Consider the following 16824-nt stretch of genomic DNA (forward strand, 5'->3'; position numbering starts at 1 on the left):
TGTGTGTGTGTGTGTGTGTGGGTTTTGCTGCCCCCCGAAGCCGGCTGGGTCGCGGGCAGCGCTCGCGCGCGTGGGGTTTGCCTCGGAGCAGGGGCACAGCTGTGCTAGCCTGAAACAGACCCCGAACTCGCCATGCGCTCTGGTTAATGTTTGGGTTTTTTCTGATACGCTTCAGTAGCCTTGGAGAGATTTAAGCGGGTGAGTAATGCAGCGCTTTTAACTGAATTAATACTGGCGTCCATCAAGGAAAGAAGTAACCTCTCAGCGAAGAGGAATGCTTCAAAAGTTATAAAAACTACACGGCAGACACAGACCTCAGTCACCAGGCATTGAGTTGAACCTTGAGGCCGTAGATTGGCTTCCTGCTAATAATTTGAGCTTCTTTTCCTACAATACAAATGTTACTGATTGTTTTCACTTTCAGTAGTGAGGTTGCTGGACTTCACAGATGCATAACTTGATTGAAGAAAATCAGAACTGTGCCCTGAGAAAGAAGCTCGAAAGAGATCATACCTGAGCAAAGTGTACCTTGAATGTATTGGTTACACTGTATACATCTAATAATCCCTTTATAAAGCTTTTTTTTCTAAACTGAAAATTTTTATTGTTAATGCAGTAGTTAAAGGATTATGTCTTCTAGCTACATCTGTTAAAATGCCTCATTCACTAGCTAACACCGTGGGCTTTCTGAAAGTTGGGGGTTTTCCTTGCTTCCTTTCTACTTGCATCCAATCACTCCTACCTCTCTCTCCAGTTACAAACTTAGTACGTGCAAGGTAAGCTCGAAACCAGAGGGAGATTAATTCTGTTTGAACTTGTCAGCTGGAGTGGAACACACCTGATACATAACATCCAGAAGTGAAAGCTGTGGTCATTGTTTAAGCTGTTTTTCCCTGGTGCTCAAGAGCATTCAAACGAATTCTCAAGGTTAATGATTAGCTCTGTGTCCTTTTGAGATGGTTAAATTGTGCTACATACTTGGGCCTGTGAAGTGGCTTTGCTATTAGATGTGCTAAGTAGTGTGTACCAACTGATTCTGATAGACCCTAAAGTGCTCAATCGAGACCACATTTCTGCTTATTTTTTCCATCTTTTGCTTTCATATGTTTTAATGATCTTTGTGCCTGATGTGTGGTGACTGAGGTTTTTCTCTTGTTTTAGGATATGCTGTTCCTCCACCGACACCACAGCCAAACTATTCGAGCACGTACACCATTATTCAGCAGCCTGCTACCACCACTTCTGTTGTAGTAGTTGGTGGCTGTCCTGCCTGCAGGTAAAATGGCTCTGGAGTTGGGACATAAACTCAGTCTTGGGTTTCATTTTGTAAGTTAGAGGTATCCATGTGGTTCCTTGGCTTTCAATAGCTTCTCTTTGTGTCTGTGTGTTAGAGCTGTGTTAATCAAAAAGACACTAGGATGTAGCAGTTTAGCTTTGATTTATGTAGTATGAGCTTGTCCTAATGGGCTCATGACAACAGCTACAAAATAATACAATGTGCTTTATATATAAACATGAATCTGTTCTTTATGATGGAGGAAGATCTGTAAGTGCTGTTTTTAATGAAAAGGCACTTCAGTAACAGATGTAAAGGGTCAGTTCTTGGGGAAGAGGATGACAGGAAGTCCTGTCTGATGTGTTTATGCCTGATGATGGTGGGTAGCATGATTTTATTGTGAAACTTGCAGCAGTCTTTGACCAGAGTCACTTCTGGTTTTCTGGCAGTCCTGTGGAAGAACTGCTGCTCTTGTGGTGCTTGTCCCCATTCCCAGCATCCAGACTGGGCAAAACCAAGCATGGGCTGAAAACATCAGTGTCTTAAGGCTTTAAAAGATCTCTAAAAGTTCTTTAACTGCAGAAGAACAGGGAGGTTAGTGGACCTGGTTGAAAGTGTTAATCTGATGCAGTGGTGAAAACCAGAAGAAGTGGTCAGCTGCTGTTTGGAGTTGCAGCAAGAGAACAACTTCCCCCTTGGAGATCACAGCCATGAAAAGGGAAGAAGGCACTCAGTTTCCACACTGGTGCTGTAAGTCAGCTGTCATCCTTTTTGCTTCTCAGTTCTTCTCTTCCCAGGATATTAGGCCATGGGTGAGGGCAGCTGGATTGCTGCTGGTGCCTGCCCAGCTCCGGCTCAAATGCAGAATCACTCTCCTCTGTTAAAGTGTACAGGAGTTACCCTTGGGGTGTCTTGCAAGGAGGCACTTGATACTCTGCAGGTCTGAGCCTTTGCTTTCCTTTCAAAATGTGTAGGAAACAGACTTGCCTGAATAGCTGGAGTGATCCCAGGCTGCAGTGTGAGGGATGTGATACAGGTGCTCACATGGCAGAGGCTGTCCCCAGATGTTTTTGGGTTTGTTAGAGTTGGTGTTTGTCTGAGAGTCAGTACCTGTCTTCAAAGGTGGATTCAAATAAGGAATATCCTGTGGTGCTATGTAAAAACAGATACCTGAAATGCCACTAATTAAGGCTGAAAAACCTGTACCAGCGGGAGCTATTGATCTAGAAGGTGTGTGTTCTAAAGAGTGAGGGGAAGTCAGCTCTGAGCTGCTCAGAGGATGTGGTAGATCCTGCCTCCTGAGTGAGTACATGATGCTTGAGCTCAGCCAGAAGACAGGACAGATGTTATGCACTGGCTGGTGAGAGGCAGTCAGTGTGCTCTCACAGGCTTCTGGCCCTGAACCCAGCACTTCTCAAAGCATTTTACTGTGGATGTGTCTTTGCAATAACTTCAGATTAGTAGGCTCTTGTGGCTGTTCTTTTCCATTTTGTTTTCTGGCAGTTATCCCAGGATGGTGTAGGAGAGCCTTTTTAAAACAATCATTTGCAAATATAATGTATAACTTTATCCAAATTTGGGAAAATGAACAGTCTGTTAGGTGTTTTTAAGTGACCTCACTTGAATTGTTTTAAGTCATCAGAAGTGCTCTGCTGGAAGGAGCCATTGTGGACTCTTTCCTAAAGCAAAATATTCTCCACAAAACCTTTGGATCCACAGTTTTTGTCCTGGGCTGTGAAAAATAAAAGTTGTGAGGAGAACTCTGACATCTTCATTACTGTGAGGCATAATACTGCCCTGCTTGACCTGTCAGACTCTTCTCAGCACTTGTGCAGGGCTCTGGATCAGGCAATCACGAGGATGAGTAACTGTATCTAGTAATGGTGTGTCACAGGCTTCTGTGCAGTGTCACTGTGCTTGTTCCTAGTTGTCTTAGAACAAGAATCAAGTTCAGGGTAGGAGGGAAGAATCTCAGATTGCTTGTCTTTGAGCAGTTATGGAATTGATAGTCTGGTACTTCAAGAAAAAGTAGAGGGTGGCTGGGTGGGAAGCATAATACTGGGAATATTCATGGGAACCTGGAAAGGGTCAGGGTTCATGTTCTGGAAGGTTACACTGGCTGCTTCTCTTAGAGAAAGAGCTCAGTCCTCTTTGTCTTCTCAAGATCTTAAACACAGTTCTAGTGTGCTTCCTTGCCCTGGAAACATATTTTATGAGCAGAAAAGTTGTTGAAGGTGCATTGCAAAACATAAAAAGCTATTAATGGTACATAAAAATACTTTGTTATTAAACTGCCAGGTCAGTTGTCCTGTTACTTTCCTGATTTGATGGTGTGCATGATTGTTAGAGAAGTCCATCTGCTTTAGATCACCAAGAAAAAGCCTTGATTGTGGCTGTGGAGTAATGTAATTGATGGAATAGGCTAAAGGCCATGGAGGGGATTTCTGCCATTTCCAAACAGAAAGCAGTGTTTTGCACTATGGCATGTATTAATGTTGCTAATTGAAATCAAAACCATTTTCAACTTAAAATACATGTTGTTGAGGAGAAATATGCAGTATTGGTCTGTTACTAGGGTTGGAATCTATTTTACTGCAGTCACAAGTGATCTTGGGATTAATAAACTGACTATTTATGGTATTCAGTCATAAAATGTACAAAGTGTCTCCAGGAGTAGCCTCTCAAGTCAGTACTATGCCCATGGTCACGAGGTAATTGCATTCTGTTCCTTCTCTGAAGCTTTGCTGCCATCTGAGGGATGACTCTCCTGTCTTGCAAGCTTGTACCTCTCACTTAGAGCTATTCATTAGTCAGATCATCCTCATTCATAATTGGTCAGTGTTGCTTTCTAATTACAGACTTCAGTATTAATGTATGTTCCATCCTGCCTTACATTATTACAATGTCTTGGGTGGTTGTAGTCCTGCTGTCTTAGTGTGTGTTCTGCTCCCCACCCTGAGGTACAGGGAATTAAACTGAGTTGCAGAATCTTCTCAGTGTTATTACTTCTACTTGAGGTCTAAGGATTGGCCAAGTCCTGCTTTTAAACTGTTTTATGTTCCCAAGTACAGATTGAGTCATTACAGGCACTGACTTTAGAATTCCAGCCATGTAATTTTCTTTTTAGCTTGGAAAGTACAGCCTGGCTGCTTCTCTTGTGGTCACTTTCATTTTCTTTTTCTTTGTCTTTGATTGTTGGGTAGAGATAACTGCAAAGCAATGTTTGCTTTCCTGTTACTTAACAGAAGAAAGATCCCTTTAAAATTTGTGAAAACATTTTCTAGATCTGATGGTTGCAAAAGGCAGTTCCTTCAAAATCTGGGACAGAGCCTGTGGTGGGCTCCCTTGGGTTTTTATTTTCCTGTTTAACAGTATTCAGTTGCTTGGAAGAAGGGGTGAGGGAAAGGACATCACGGCTGCATTGTGGTGGCTTTCTCCTCTGACAACATCTGCTGGAGAAGCATTGCAGTGGGTCCCAAATTATACTAACACCAAAGCTTCTTCCAGGATTAGATGATGAGACAAGTTTAATTAAAACTGTATTTATTCTTGGATCTCTGACAGCATTCTCCTGCCACAGGTGTGGCTTGGGTTTAGTTTGGGTTTTTTTGTTCGACTTGACAAAGTAATAAGTTCTCAGGTTTTGGTTGAAATTTAGTTTTCTTCAATGAAGTGCACATCTCCTGGGGGAATAGACTGGGAAAATTGCACTTAGGTGATCAAGTCCTTCAAAATTTCAGTGTTTTTCTTTGAATTCTATTATTTCAGTCACAAGTGCTGTGTAGGGTTTGATAAAAAGGCTGCTCAGGATATGTGTTTTCTATGGTTATTCACAGCAACTGTATTTAACTTCATGTAAATATTCCTAACAGCATTTCATATTATGTACTGGTTAAATATGCAAAGAATCAAAACCTCCCCATAAAAAAAAAGCACCAACGAAACACTCAGCTATTTAGGGAGCATTTCTGATGGAGGAAAACCCGTGGATCTGTGGTTTCCAGCAGCAGGCTGACAGGTGACATCTTCTGAACCTTGTGAGTGAAGCCAGCTTTGGAATACCTCTCTGAGAGTGCTGTGAAGGGAATAGCTGTAACAGTGCCACAGCTCCTGAGGCTGCTGTTTGCCCCAGAGCTGATCAGCCTGTGCTGGGGCCCGGAGCAGCTCCTGCACCGTGTGCCGTGTGTCCCTGCTCTGCTGCAGTTTGGCTCGAGCAGTTGGGGCATGAAATGCAGCAGTGACTTGTGCACGTGATTGCGAAGAAAGCCTTGATCCGGCAGCCTCGGGCAGATGCCGGGAGTGCCTTGGAATTACTGGCTAGGAGAGCTGGAACTTCCCCCAGCCTGTCTGGGCAGGAAGCTGCTCCCTGAGCCCTGCGGAGAGGAGAAGGGAGTAAGTCTGTAGCAGGGTCCCAAATGAGAACAGCATAGCTCTTGCTGCTTCTGTGTTTTGTTCTACTAGTGTGAACTGATTTGTGGCCAATAATCAAAGCACATTTTTCTTGTAAATGAGACTAAGATTAATAAGACATAGCAGGAATATATTCCCTAACGAGACTGTATAAAAATGATAATCTGGTCTCTAATGCCCAGTCTGTCACTAGGCCTGAGTTGCAGAATTTTTTGTGTTAGTGTCACCATTTGTCTTGAAGAATACTTGTCTGTATTGTGATAATTAGGATTTCTTTGTTTTGGGGAGAGGAGGAAACGGGCCTTGTTTGTTGGTAGCCAGAGGTGGTACTGATTTGCTGTGCATGCAGATGAGGGAGGAAAAACCACACCAGGTCTCATCCTGATAGATGTCCACCACCAGCAGAGAACTTTGCCCGGTGTGCTTGGCCTCCTTTGTGAGGTTGGGCTGTTGGTGTGAAGCCATGAGGCTTGTCTCCTAATTAGTGTGTTCTCAGAACTGGAATTACAGCAGTGGTGCTCCTGCATTAGGGAAGGCTGGTGATTTGGAGGCATTTCAAGAAGGACAACAGCTAGATACAGGCTGTTCCCATTGCCAGCATTTCTCTGGCTCTGCAGCCAGCCCTCTGTATAGGAAATGGGGCTTAAAGCATAAGGAAATCCAGATAAATATGAAAATACTGTCGTCTCTTACTTGAAGGTGACTTTTAAGAATAATTGCATTTAGATATATGTGCAGCTTGTGTTGAGGAGGGTGGGCCAGTGGCTACATAGAGATTTGGGCTCCTTTCTGTGAATGTGGATCAACAGCCACTCAAGACTCCATCAGGCTAAGGCTGGAGAGGCTGACACCTCTTCATGGAAATTAAAACTGTAAACATCCAGTGCTTACTTAGTAGTTGCATATATAATTATCAATTCTTTTCCTTCTGTGGCTTGCAGGTGAGATTTCAACATGCTTAATGTAGCTGCTGCTGTTGCATTAGCCAGGAGGTAATAAAGAAAAGCTGACTGGTTTTGTTTGCATGTTCAAAGTTAAAGATTTAGTGTGTAGCTTTCCATGGTTGTCCCTGGTCTGATGTTTCTATTGAAATCTGAAGATTGAAACTCAACCAACCTCAGTGGCAGGAGATTGGGATACTGCCTTGAAAATTCCAGGTGGTTGATCAGTGAGGGAGTATCTGTGTAGAGGACAGCATTCTTCTCAAGTGCAGTTTCCTTTCAGGTCTTGCAGAGTGTGTTGTACAACCAGCCTGTCTCTGATTACCTGGGGTGGCCCTTTGACTGTATTTGTAAGGGCTGAAAAATGCTGATAAGCTCAGGTTTAAATACTGTGATGTAGTGATAAGTCTCAAACTGCATGTGTTAAATCAAACTGATGCTTTGTTCACAGATCTCATTATTGGCCCTCTGATCCTGAGCACTTGACTTAAGATCTTAATGTTTTAAGACTTACTTTGAAAAAGGGGTTGTCTGAAAAATAATTTGGTTTTAAATACTTGTCAGTGGGAATAATTGACCTTACTTTATGGAATTGGCAGCTGCAGTTACAGCTTAAATCCAAGATGCTGCTTGCAGTATAAATAAACCTTTCCACTTTATTTTTAGAGTGGGAGTAGTGCAGTTATAATCAGCTTTTATGTGGTTTATGCTGTAGAAGAAAATTTATGTTTGGTTACGTTAGTGAATCTACAGTTTGATCATGGAGTCTCTTAATTACTCTGCAGCTCAGGTAAGATACACAACAAAATCTGAAATATTCAGTGTCCTTATAAAAAGTTTTTTTTTTTTCTCCTTTTATATTTAGTAACTGGCTAAGCAGTGATTGGGTAAGTGCTCATCTAAAATTAGGTGGTGACACAAATCAACAGAAGCCAAAAAGTGTTTGTGTAGGTAATGCTTCAGCAATCAGAGTGTTGTAGATGTGACAGGAACTGGCTCTGAAGCAACAGGTGTGTAGTGGAGGTCATGCAGACACAGTTCTGGTCAGCTTCCCAGTGAGTGTCCCCTGGAGCTGCCTTGCTCTGCTGCCCCTGCCCTTCCTCCAGTGCTGACCCAGCAGTGCTCCCTGTGCCTTGCTTTGTCCCTCCCTGGGTCTGGAGTTGAGTATGGATTGCAGTTTTTTAATTGTTGTTTTTCATTTACTAGGCATTTTGCAGTACCACAGAACACTTCCTGAATAACTCCATTTAGGGGAAGGGAGTTTAAAATAAATTCTATTTACAGTGTCAGGGACATCTGCTGACCAATAGCCTTGGGCCTTGCAAGCTGATTAAGAGGGGTGATTGTAAGGGGTCAGGCAGGGGTCATCGCTGCGTGGGGCTGACCAGAAGTACCCTGATTGATCCCTCTCTAATGTTTAATTAGTGTGTTTATTCTTTAAGGTCACATCAATAGGCTGCTTATACTCTTAACTAAACACACTGGCTTACTTGTCACAAATGTAGGTTTCGGGGCAGGAACTGAATATGGATTTATTAAGAGACAAGGAGATGATTTCAAAGCAGTCACAAAGCAGGAGCCGAATGCCTGCAGGAGGGGGATGCTCAGTGTGTGTGAAGGGAAAAAGAAGGCATTAGTGTGACAGCAAAGCAAGGCAGGAAATAAAACAGCCTTAACTGTGTGCTGTGTGCTGCACATGTGCATTTCCAAAGTCGTGTTGGTTTTGATGCTGTTGAAATGCCTGGAAAAGTGGCTTTGCCTTTCTCGGATGGGTCTGTAGTACTGAAAGCTGCTTGAATCTTGAATGACTCGGATCATCCAGAGTGTGTCTGAGCCTCTCCCTACATAGAGTGTAGGGGTTAACCTGTGGACAGAGGAGATGGAGAGGCCTCACCTCCTGAGCTTCTGCTGCTGGTTTGGGTTTGGTCTGAGGGTGTTCAGTGTTTTGTGCCTTTCCGCAAATAGAAATGGCCAAACTCAAGTGCTGCATCCAGGCTTGGCAGTTCTGGTTGAACAATACAGTGTCCTTTTTGCCCCTGTGTCTGTAAGTGCTCTGGCTGTCTCAACAGTTCTGAATCACTTTGCATTCCAGCCCTAGTAGCAGAGTCTTCCCGGGAGATGGCACTTCGAGTAGCACATCTTTTCCCTGGCAAATGAAGGCAATGGTATGAAAGCCTTGTACTGACTCCATTCTTTAACTGCAGTCTGGTTGGAGGGTCACTTGCAGTGTAATTTTACAGTTTTACTGTCCAGATATGTCCTAGATAAAGAGATTGTACAGCTGAGGAACTGTGCTGAAGCTTTCCTGTGGGCTGTGAGCCATGCTAAATAACCCCCATCATACACAGTGATGTGCTCAGGCAGGACAGCTGGTGGGAAATCTCTGGAAGCAAGGGTTGATGTGAGGCTCTTCAGCTCTGCTTTAAAAGTCAGTCTGATAAAATCATCTCTGCTTGGGTTAGTGTGCTCTGAACTCAACCTAGCAAGCAGATTTTGATGTTTCCTGGAACAGGCTAATAGTCTAAAAACTGGTTTGGGATTAGGACTTGAGAGTTGGGTAGCAAGGGTAAGTTGATAGGACCTATGTTTTCTTTTGTATTTTTTTTCCTTTTGATACTTATTAGTCCACATATTTTTCCTTTTTTTTCTGTTTAAATTAGGGCTAAAGTTGTACATAGTGGTCTGGATGTAGCATTAATAATCCATATCATGTGGGAAAAGTTCACTTCCTGACATGCCTCTATGCTGTTTGCCTTTTTTCTAGTAGTGACAATGGCTGCTGTTCTGTTCATTGATTTTCAGTAACTCCTTCCATACTTCTTTCCCCAGCAGGACTGTCCCCTCTGACTGGTTTCCCCTTTGGTGTTTCACTTTGTGGTGAGAGGGGCAGGGTAGCAGGCACTGCTCTGATGGGAATCCTGGGCTAAAGTTCTTTGTAGCAGAACACTAGGTACAGACTAAAATGAAATATTAACCAAGCTGTGGAAATCCAGTGTCTGTGTCCTCTGAGTGCTGTTTGCCAGCCAGCAGAGGTGTAAAAGCTGCTCGGTGACACACAGATCCCTGTTGGTCACCATCACAGGAAATGCTTGTGACATCAGGTGGGCAGATGTAGACATTGCCAAGCCTGACCCACAGAGAGAGCTCTGGGAACCTGCATCACAGACAATCCACAGTGCTGTTTCCAAGAAACTTGCTCTTGCTGCTGCAGAGTGTCTGTGGCTGATGATCAGTGTTAGGACGAGGAGTAAAATAGCAGAAACAAAACTGGAACTCTGTTGCCTCCAGACACCCTGCCAGGCAGCAGCTCGTTGTGGCAGGAACCAGGAGTTTGATTCCAGTACAGCCCCAGCAGTGAGCTGGCCCAGCTGCCTGGCAGGGCAGTGTGTTTGGGTTTAGGTCTTGGTGGTGGAGACTGTCCTGTCCTTCTCGAGATGTAAACAAATCAGTTTGTCAAGAAGAAAATGTTATCTTATGCTACATTACTTAAGCATTGTTATTGCTTCAGCTGGAGAATAAGACACCAATGAAAGCACAACTCTTGTACAAAGTACTCAGTAAATATTAGGGTTTTTAGTTCTTCTGGTGTTAGCAATAGTATCTGTGGGTGACACACCAGAACCATTGTCTCCTACAACATGGGCTGACTGTATCAGTGTGCTGACTATGGCAATTCCATCCTGGAGAAAGGTGGTTGTAGGAATTTGGGCAGTACTATGGGTACATTTTAGGATTTATCTTAGGTCAGTTTTGATAGCTGGATTTGTGACTATTGGTGACAGAGGTGTGGGAATAGGAGCTGAAAGGTTCTGGAGAGAGGGGTGAAACTTCAATATCTGAGAAGGCTTTCTGAAGTGCTTTGTGTGGGGAAAGAACAGCAGTGCCCACCCCACTGAAACTAACTACAAAATGTGATCCAGCTATGGGAAAAGTGGTCGGGTCTGAAATCCTGGTGAGTGTCATAAAAGCAGGAACTTCTGCAGAGCTGATCTCTCACTGTTCTTATCTCTCTGGACACACAGGTGTTCAAGAGTAATCTTGCATTGTTGTGGCAAAACAAAGTGCCTGCCTGGATAGCTGGAGCTGTGGGACTGCCTGGCTTGCAGGGACCAGGGGGGATGTTCTGCTGAGTTTGTGGGAGTAGCCACAATGACCAGCACAGGCTGCACAAATCTGAGCTGTGGGACACTTGTGTGCTGAGACTGGAATCCATGTGGTGATTTGAGCATTAGTGTACAGCTTTTAATTTGTTGCCTTAAAGGAGTGTTCTCTGAGGATGTGAAATGGTAAAACTACTGCTGGGATCAGTGAGGCCCTGACAGTACCTTTATACCAGATAGAGAGTTGACTTCTGTCCCAACACTACTGCAAACAAATAAAATGCATTAAAACAAGGGAAAGCTTAAGCTGAACATGAAGTTGCATAAGCAGCAGAATATCAAGAACACTTTGAAAAGCCTTTGGCTTCTGATGATGGTTGAGGGGAAGGGGACTGGTTCTTAAATTTAATCAAGTTGCAGTGTTTCAGCCAGTTGCAGAAAGGAAATGGTCTCTGAGCCTGCATCTTCCTTCCTTTGCTCTATTGACATGTACAATGGACTGTCTGTGACTGCTCTGAGGGAAACAGCAGCTTGTTGGCCTTGGCACTTTGGTTGTAGCATGTAGTCCAGGGTCACTTAACTCTGTTTGTTGACTTTCACTGTACCAGGGAACCTAAGAGGATACATCTTATTTGAGTGTTTTGCTAAACTCCAAATTTTGCCTATTTAGTGTAACTGCTTAAATTTCTTAAGTCTGAATGCTCAGGCTTTAGTGTCTGTTTTCATTTTGGGAGAAGCTCAGCTACAGCACTTTAGAACACAGTCAGGGACTGAAACTGAGGTACATTTCTGCTGTCACAGGACTGCTGACACAGAATTTCTCATGTGGGTGGTCATGAAGGTGGGACTCAGTTGGAGTCAGGTGACATCACTAGTTGGTTCTCTACAGTTCTAAAGGGACATCATTTTGGAAGTAGAAACCAGGATCAAACTTCAAACCTTGTACTTTCTCTTGCCTTATAAAATGTTGTGGTTTTTAGTGACTGCCAAATCACAAAGTGGTAACTTGGGGACAAAGTTGGTGGGTGTCCTTGACTGAGTCTGTTTTCCCTTTTTGCAGGGTTGGCGTGTTGGAGGACACCTTCACCTGTCTTGGTGTTTTGTGTGCCATTGTATTCTTTCCAATTGGGATTCTGTTCTGCCTTGCACTGAGGCAGAGAAGATGCCCTAATTGTGGGGCAGCTTTTGGCTGAGGGGCTGGACGTGGACGTGCTTTCGGAAGCTACACCTGTTAGCATACTCTTTCTAATGTAAATGTCATGTACAATCATTTTATTTGCTTCAGACCTGTTTTGTAAAGTGTGAAGAAATTTAGTCTCTTGCATGTAATTTAAACCTAATCTTTTATGAGCATGTGCATTGCAAAACATGAAAACCTGACTTGTTTTCCATGTTTAGTGGCACCTGTTGAAAACTAAATAAAACTGCTTTTCCTTTTGCAATCCTCAACTTGTGGCTGGATTATTAAGTATGTGACTGATACCATGTAGTCTGAAAGCAGTTAGTAATCCTAGCTACAACAAAGGATTTGTCAGAATCCTTATCATGAGAAAATGTGGGTTTATTTTCAAGGACATCAGATGATCGAGGAAAGTGTTGCAAGTGCTGTGTGTGCTACCACTACTCTAACAGCCCCTCTCCCCCTCTGAAGGCACAAGTAATAACAACCAGCCAGAGCTCTGTTTTAGTTAGTGAAGGTTTTGCTTTATGCAGGGGCTGGTGTTGGTTCACAGGCAGCAGCACCTCCTGCCTGCAGCAGGGCACTTGTCTCTAGAGAGAGTCTGGGGTACTGCCAGCTGTGAGCTGACCTCAGCAAAGGTTTTTGCATTGTCAGATTATTGAATTCTGAATTACTGAAAGCTCATACAGCCTAGGTTGACTTGCCTCTAATATGCTTTAGAAGATGGGCTCAGGTGTAAGTTGCCCTTCTGAAAAGTTGGTGTTTCCAGCTGGGCTGATGGATATTTATGCAGGGTTCTCTCCAGTGTCCTTGGTCTTGAATGACAGTGCAAGAGGAGCCACCACATGCTCATATACTATTTTTTGATATTAAGTAACTGAAAGGCATTTCACATGACTTGCATTCACTGTGTATAGTAGTAGAAGTAAGCACCACAAAGTGAATGATCTAGGAAGCATGGACACATGTAAAGTAGAATGATTTAGAGTAAGGATTAGTCACTGGCAGCAGTCATGGTACAGACTTCATCACAGGTGGGAAATACCCCTGAGCTGTGCAGTGCTGAAGCAGCCAGGGCTGATGCAGGCTCAGGCAGTTTATAGCATTCTGGGCTAATGTCTGAGGTGATCATTAAAAAGGACGTGCTGACTGGACTTAGAAAGTCTGAGCCTGAGGTGAGAACCTGTTTAGCTCTGCTTGTGGCTGAAGTTAAAAGCTCTGTTTCACTTAACTCAGGTGCTGCACTGTGTAGCTTTCAGGCCTTTGTTCAGCTCCACCAAACCTTTCAGACTTAAGCTGTTTCTCTGTTGGAGAGGCTGCAGCAATGGAGGGACTTCAAAGGCAGCTTTTTACATTGGCATTTGAGAAAAAATCATGGCACTGCTTTATTATGACTTATCAGACTAAAGTTTGACAACATGTTTTAAAGACAAAATTATCATCGAAGAATGTGTTGACAGTACAGCATTAGACTGAAAATGGGTTTCTGTTAACACTTGAAAATTTGCATGTGAACATTAAGCAAAGCATTACAAGTCATCTATTCTTAAAGGATAAATATTTATTTATAACCTAAGGTATCTCTTTTAAACAAAATAATGTATAATCATTTATACAGGCAATTCTCTATTCTGGAATAAGGCAGATGTTACACTGTTCTGTTGGAAAAAAAAATCATCATTCTCTTCTTTAGTAGGTGGCATATGCAGCTTGTGTTCTAGAACTTACCATTGCAGCTTCCACATAATGAATGCCAGAGATTCAGGTCTGTGAGCTATTACTTACACTGATTTGCTGGAGTTCCAAACTACCTCCAGTATTTTCACAATTCCTACTACAAAAAAGGCATACTGTAAAATCAAGCCCAAGTGCTCAAACACTAGCCCAAAGCAATTACCTCATTGGAAAGTAAAGGTTTAAAACCCCATCAGAGCTGCATTGCAGTATGCTTCTATTGTACAGTAATTACACTTTTAAATAACTTCTTAGAACAAGTTGAGATAGTATTTGTCATCACTGAAACTGGGCGTTTGTAAGGAGGAAGTAGTATCTGGACCAGATGTTCATCGGATAATCGGAGCTGATCTGTCATTTGTTACTGTTGGTTTGAGTTTCACTGTTGCAAAAGGGTTTTCTCCACTGAAAAGAAATACACAAAAGTTACTTTTGAAGGTTTGCTGCAATCCAACCCCAAATTGAAACCATTCAGCTTCTTATCATAGAATCATAGAATTTAAGGGCTGGAATAGACCTTACAGATGATCTAGTCCCACCCCCCCTGCCCTGGGCAGGGATACCTCCTCACTAGATCAGGTTGCCCAAGGCCTCATCCAACCTGGCTGTGAACACTGCCAGGGTTGGGGCAGCCACAGCCTCCCTGGGCAACCTGTGCCAGTGTCTCACCACCCTTAGAGTAAAAAACTTTTTTCTCTTTCTTCCCGTAAGTTAGGATTTTAGACTAAAGGATTCTGTGCAACTCTTAGTTTAACTTGAGTTTTTGAAACAAGGTTACATGTGAAGATTCACTTTGCAGAGGTCCAAAAATTTGGGAAGTTAATACCCAGTTAGATCTGGACATTTTTTAAACAGCTCCCAGTCTTCAAAGATTTTTGGTTTAGCCTTCAATGACAGTTAAAGAAAGGTTAAGTTCTGCTCCTTGTCAAACTGCTGGAAAAACACATTTTTCTGAGAAAGGCCTCTGCATTGCACTTCATTTGATGCCACTCTTGAGAAACTGCAACCAATTTTAGCTGTAATGTTTTACTAGTATCTGGGAAAGGTCACAGAGAAATTAATGATAAACATCCTTATTTCCCCTTACAATCGATAATATAAGCCAATATAAAAATCAACACAGCTAAATTACTCTAAAAGTGTTAGAAATATACCTTAGAAAAGGTGGTTTTACAATGCCATTCATGTCAGGTTTCTGTAAAAGAAAAAGACATTTACATAGATTTATAAAAACATGCTACAGGTGATCTTGCTGTCCTAACATAAAGAGACCTTGGCATTCAAGCAGCCTAAAAAATATTGAGCCTTTTAGAGCAATTATTGTGTAATTCAGCTGAACAGAATTCTTTCAGAACATCAAAATTAGAAAGTTACAGTGGTGCTGACACACTGTGCCTTTTTTGTTGTCAGCCATCAACCAAAAGGACAGAGCTACTTGCAGCACGAATCCATCAAACTGTTTCTAAAGCATCAGTTATAAACTGCTGATTGTCACAGCAAAGTGCTAAACCAGGCTTGGCACAGAGCTGAGAGTGAACACACTGTATCTTCGGGTAACTAACTGTAAAGTCGTGAAGTTCAACCAGCAACAGCCACTGTAATGACATACTGAAATGTTAAAAGCCTTGAAGGGAGAGCAGGTTTGGGGTCTAGAGGGATTTTGTCCAGCTGATGGCACACACAAACAACGTGCAGTGTTGGTATGGCAGTGACACACAAGGAGGAATAGTTTTGCACAGCTGTTGCCAATATTCCATGAGATCGAAACTGTGATGTTCCAAGTACAGCGTGAAGAGATGTGTTTGTGTAGCTGCAGTTGGTCCTGTACCTCTGAGTTCACTGCTGTGAGGTGAAGGTAACCCAAGAGGTGGCAGTGTGGCTCTGTCCCAGGCTGCTCCAGGGTGTCAGGTGGGACAGAATGGAAAACTCTTGCTAAGCGTTTCCCTTGGCAAACCAGTTGTGCTGTGTGGGAGTTTGGGCAAATAGCTAATTTCTACTTATCCCCCCCCTTCTTAATTACATATTTTAAATGGCAAACTAATTACATTGCCACTAACAGGTGTCAGATAAAGCTCAAAGTGAAAAATGGAACATATATCCTTGCATGTAGAAGCAGGAATATGTGGTGACCTTTTATGGAGCAGCTTGACTGGAACTAATAATTTAGTCTATATAGCCATTTTGGTTTTGATACTGAAAATGTCAGTGCTGAACCAAGGCCTGTCAGCCCTCCCTTTCCAGGCACTCAGTGTTGAACCAGCACTTCCCAGTTCCCCTATTCACAATACCACAATGCAGGTGAAGAAATCTCTATTTACTCAGGACCTTTCAGCAGGGACTTCTTAACTTGTGCTTGACTTGTGATTACAAATGAAATTGCTCACATGCATCAATTGTAAATACACTTAGACCTTAGAATTAGGCCTAATTAGCCCTTAAAATTAATTAGAATGAATAAATGCCTGGATTACATCTTACTGAACACCAACACTCATCAGAGCTTCGTCAACTAAGTCTTTTTTTAGTTGATACTGTTGTGTATGCTACTGTCCTCTAGCACAGCATGAACAGTTTAACTGGCAAGAACCATTCCTTGTCTTTCCTTCTTGAAATCCTAAGCTGGTTTTTTTCTGTGTATTCTGAAACAAAAATAAGATGCCTCAATGAATCATTTCCTGTTTCTGCACAGAAGACACAGTGAGCAGACTGGTTAATGTGTCTGTAAATCCTGTAGGAGCCTACAAACCAGCCTGGTGTAATGTTGGGCTTATTTCCAAAGCCTTTGGGGGTGTGGGGAATGGTGACTTGCACGGAAGCAGGAAAGACAAGGAAGCTCTGCAGCTTCCCAAAAGAATGAAAATAAATAGTGGCATGGGATCAAAACCCTTGGGTGCAAGTGCAGCAGCTCTCCTCTACAGTTTAGCAAGGGAAGAGGTAAGAAGAATCCTGGGGTCACAGTGCAGTGCAGCTGGGTGAGTTAGAGGTGCCTCAGCAAGAGTAGTCATTATTTTATACTCCAGAATTCCTAATTTAATCTTGCTCTCCCTGTGGAAATTTAGATTATCAAAAAAGACGCATCTGTTTTCCACTCCTAGGAGCTATCAGCTTCCATTCTGGCCTGCAAAGAGATTGTACTGCTCTAATTAGAGCTCTGCCAACTACCTGACCTGCCATTCCTCTTGG

General features: G+C 42.8%; 2 protein-coding genes across 2 annotated transcripts in view; one reads left to right on the forward strand and one right to left on the reverse strand.

The window, feature by feature from the left end:
* Window positions 1–1161: 1161 nt before the first annotated feature.
* On the forward strand, window positions 1162–11920 carry BRI3 (brain protein I3; the record flags this gene model as incomplete). Its single annotated transcript, XM_009077740.1, has 2 exons — window positions 1162–1276; window positions 11746–11920. Coding segments are annotated over 2 exons (290 nt in total), but the record flags the coding sequence as incomplete, so codon positions are not given.
* Window positions 11921–13970: 2050 nt separating this feature from the next.
* The window catches only part of BAIAP2L1 (BAI1-associated protein 2-like 1), a gene marked incomplete at its 5' end in the record, with an annotated part of 28396 nt that continues 25542 nt past the window's right edge, over window positions 13971–16824 (reverse strand). Inside the window, 2 exons of the mRNA XM_009077741.1 lie at window positions 13971–14046; window positions 14796–14836. Coding sequence (XP_009075989.1) covers window positions 13971–14046; window positions 14796–14836 — 117 coding nt within the window. The remainder of the gene's footprint in view (window positions 14047–14795; window positions 14837–16824) is intronic.

The sequence above is a fragment of the Acanthisitta chloris genome, unplaced genomic scaffold (assembly GCF_000695815.1).
Source record: "Acanthisitta chloris isolate BGI_N310 unplaced genomic scaffold, ASM69581v1 scaffold43366, whole genome shotgun sequence".
In the NCBI taxonomy this organism is placed as follows: domain Eukaryota; kingdom Metazoa; phylum Chordata; class Aves; order Passeriformes; family Acanthisittidae; genus Acanthisitta; species Acanthisitta chloris.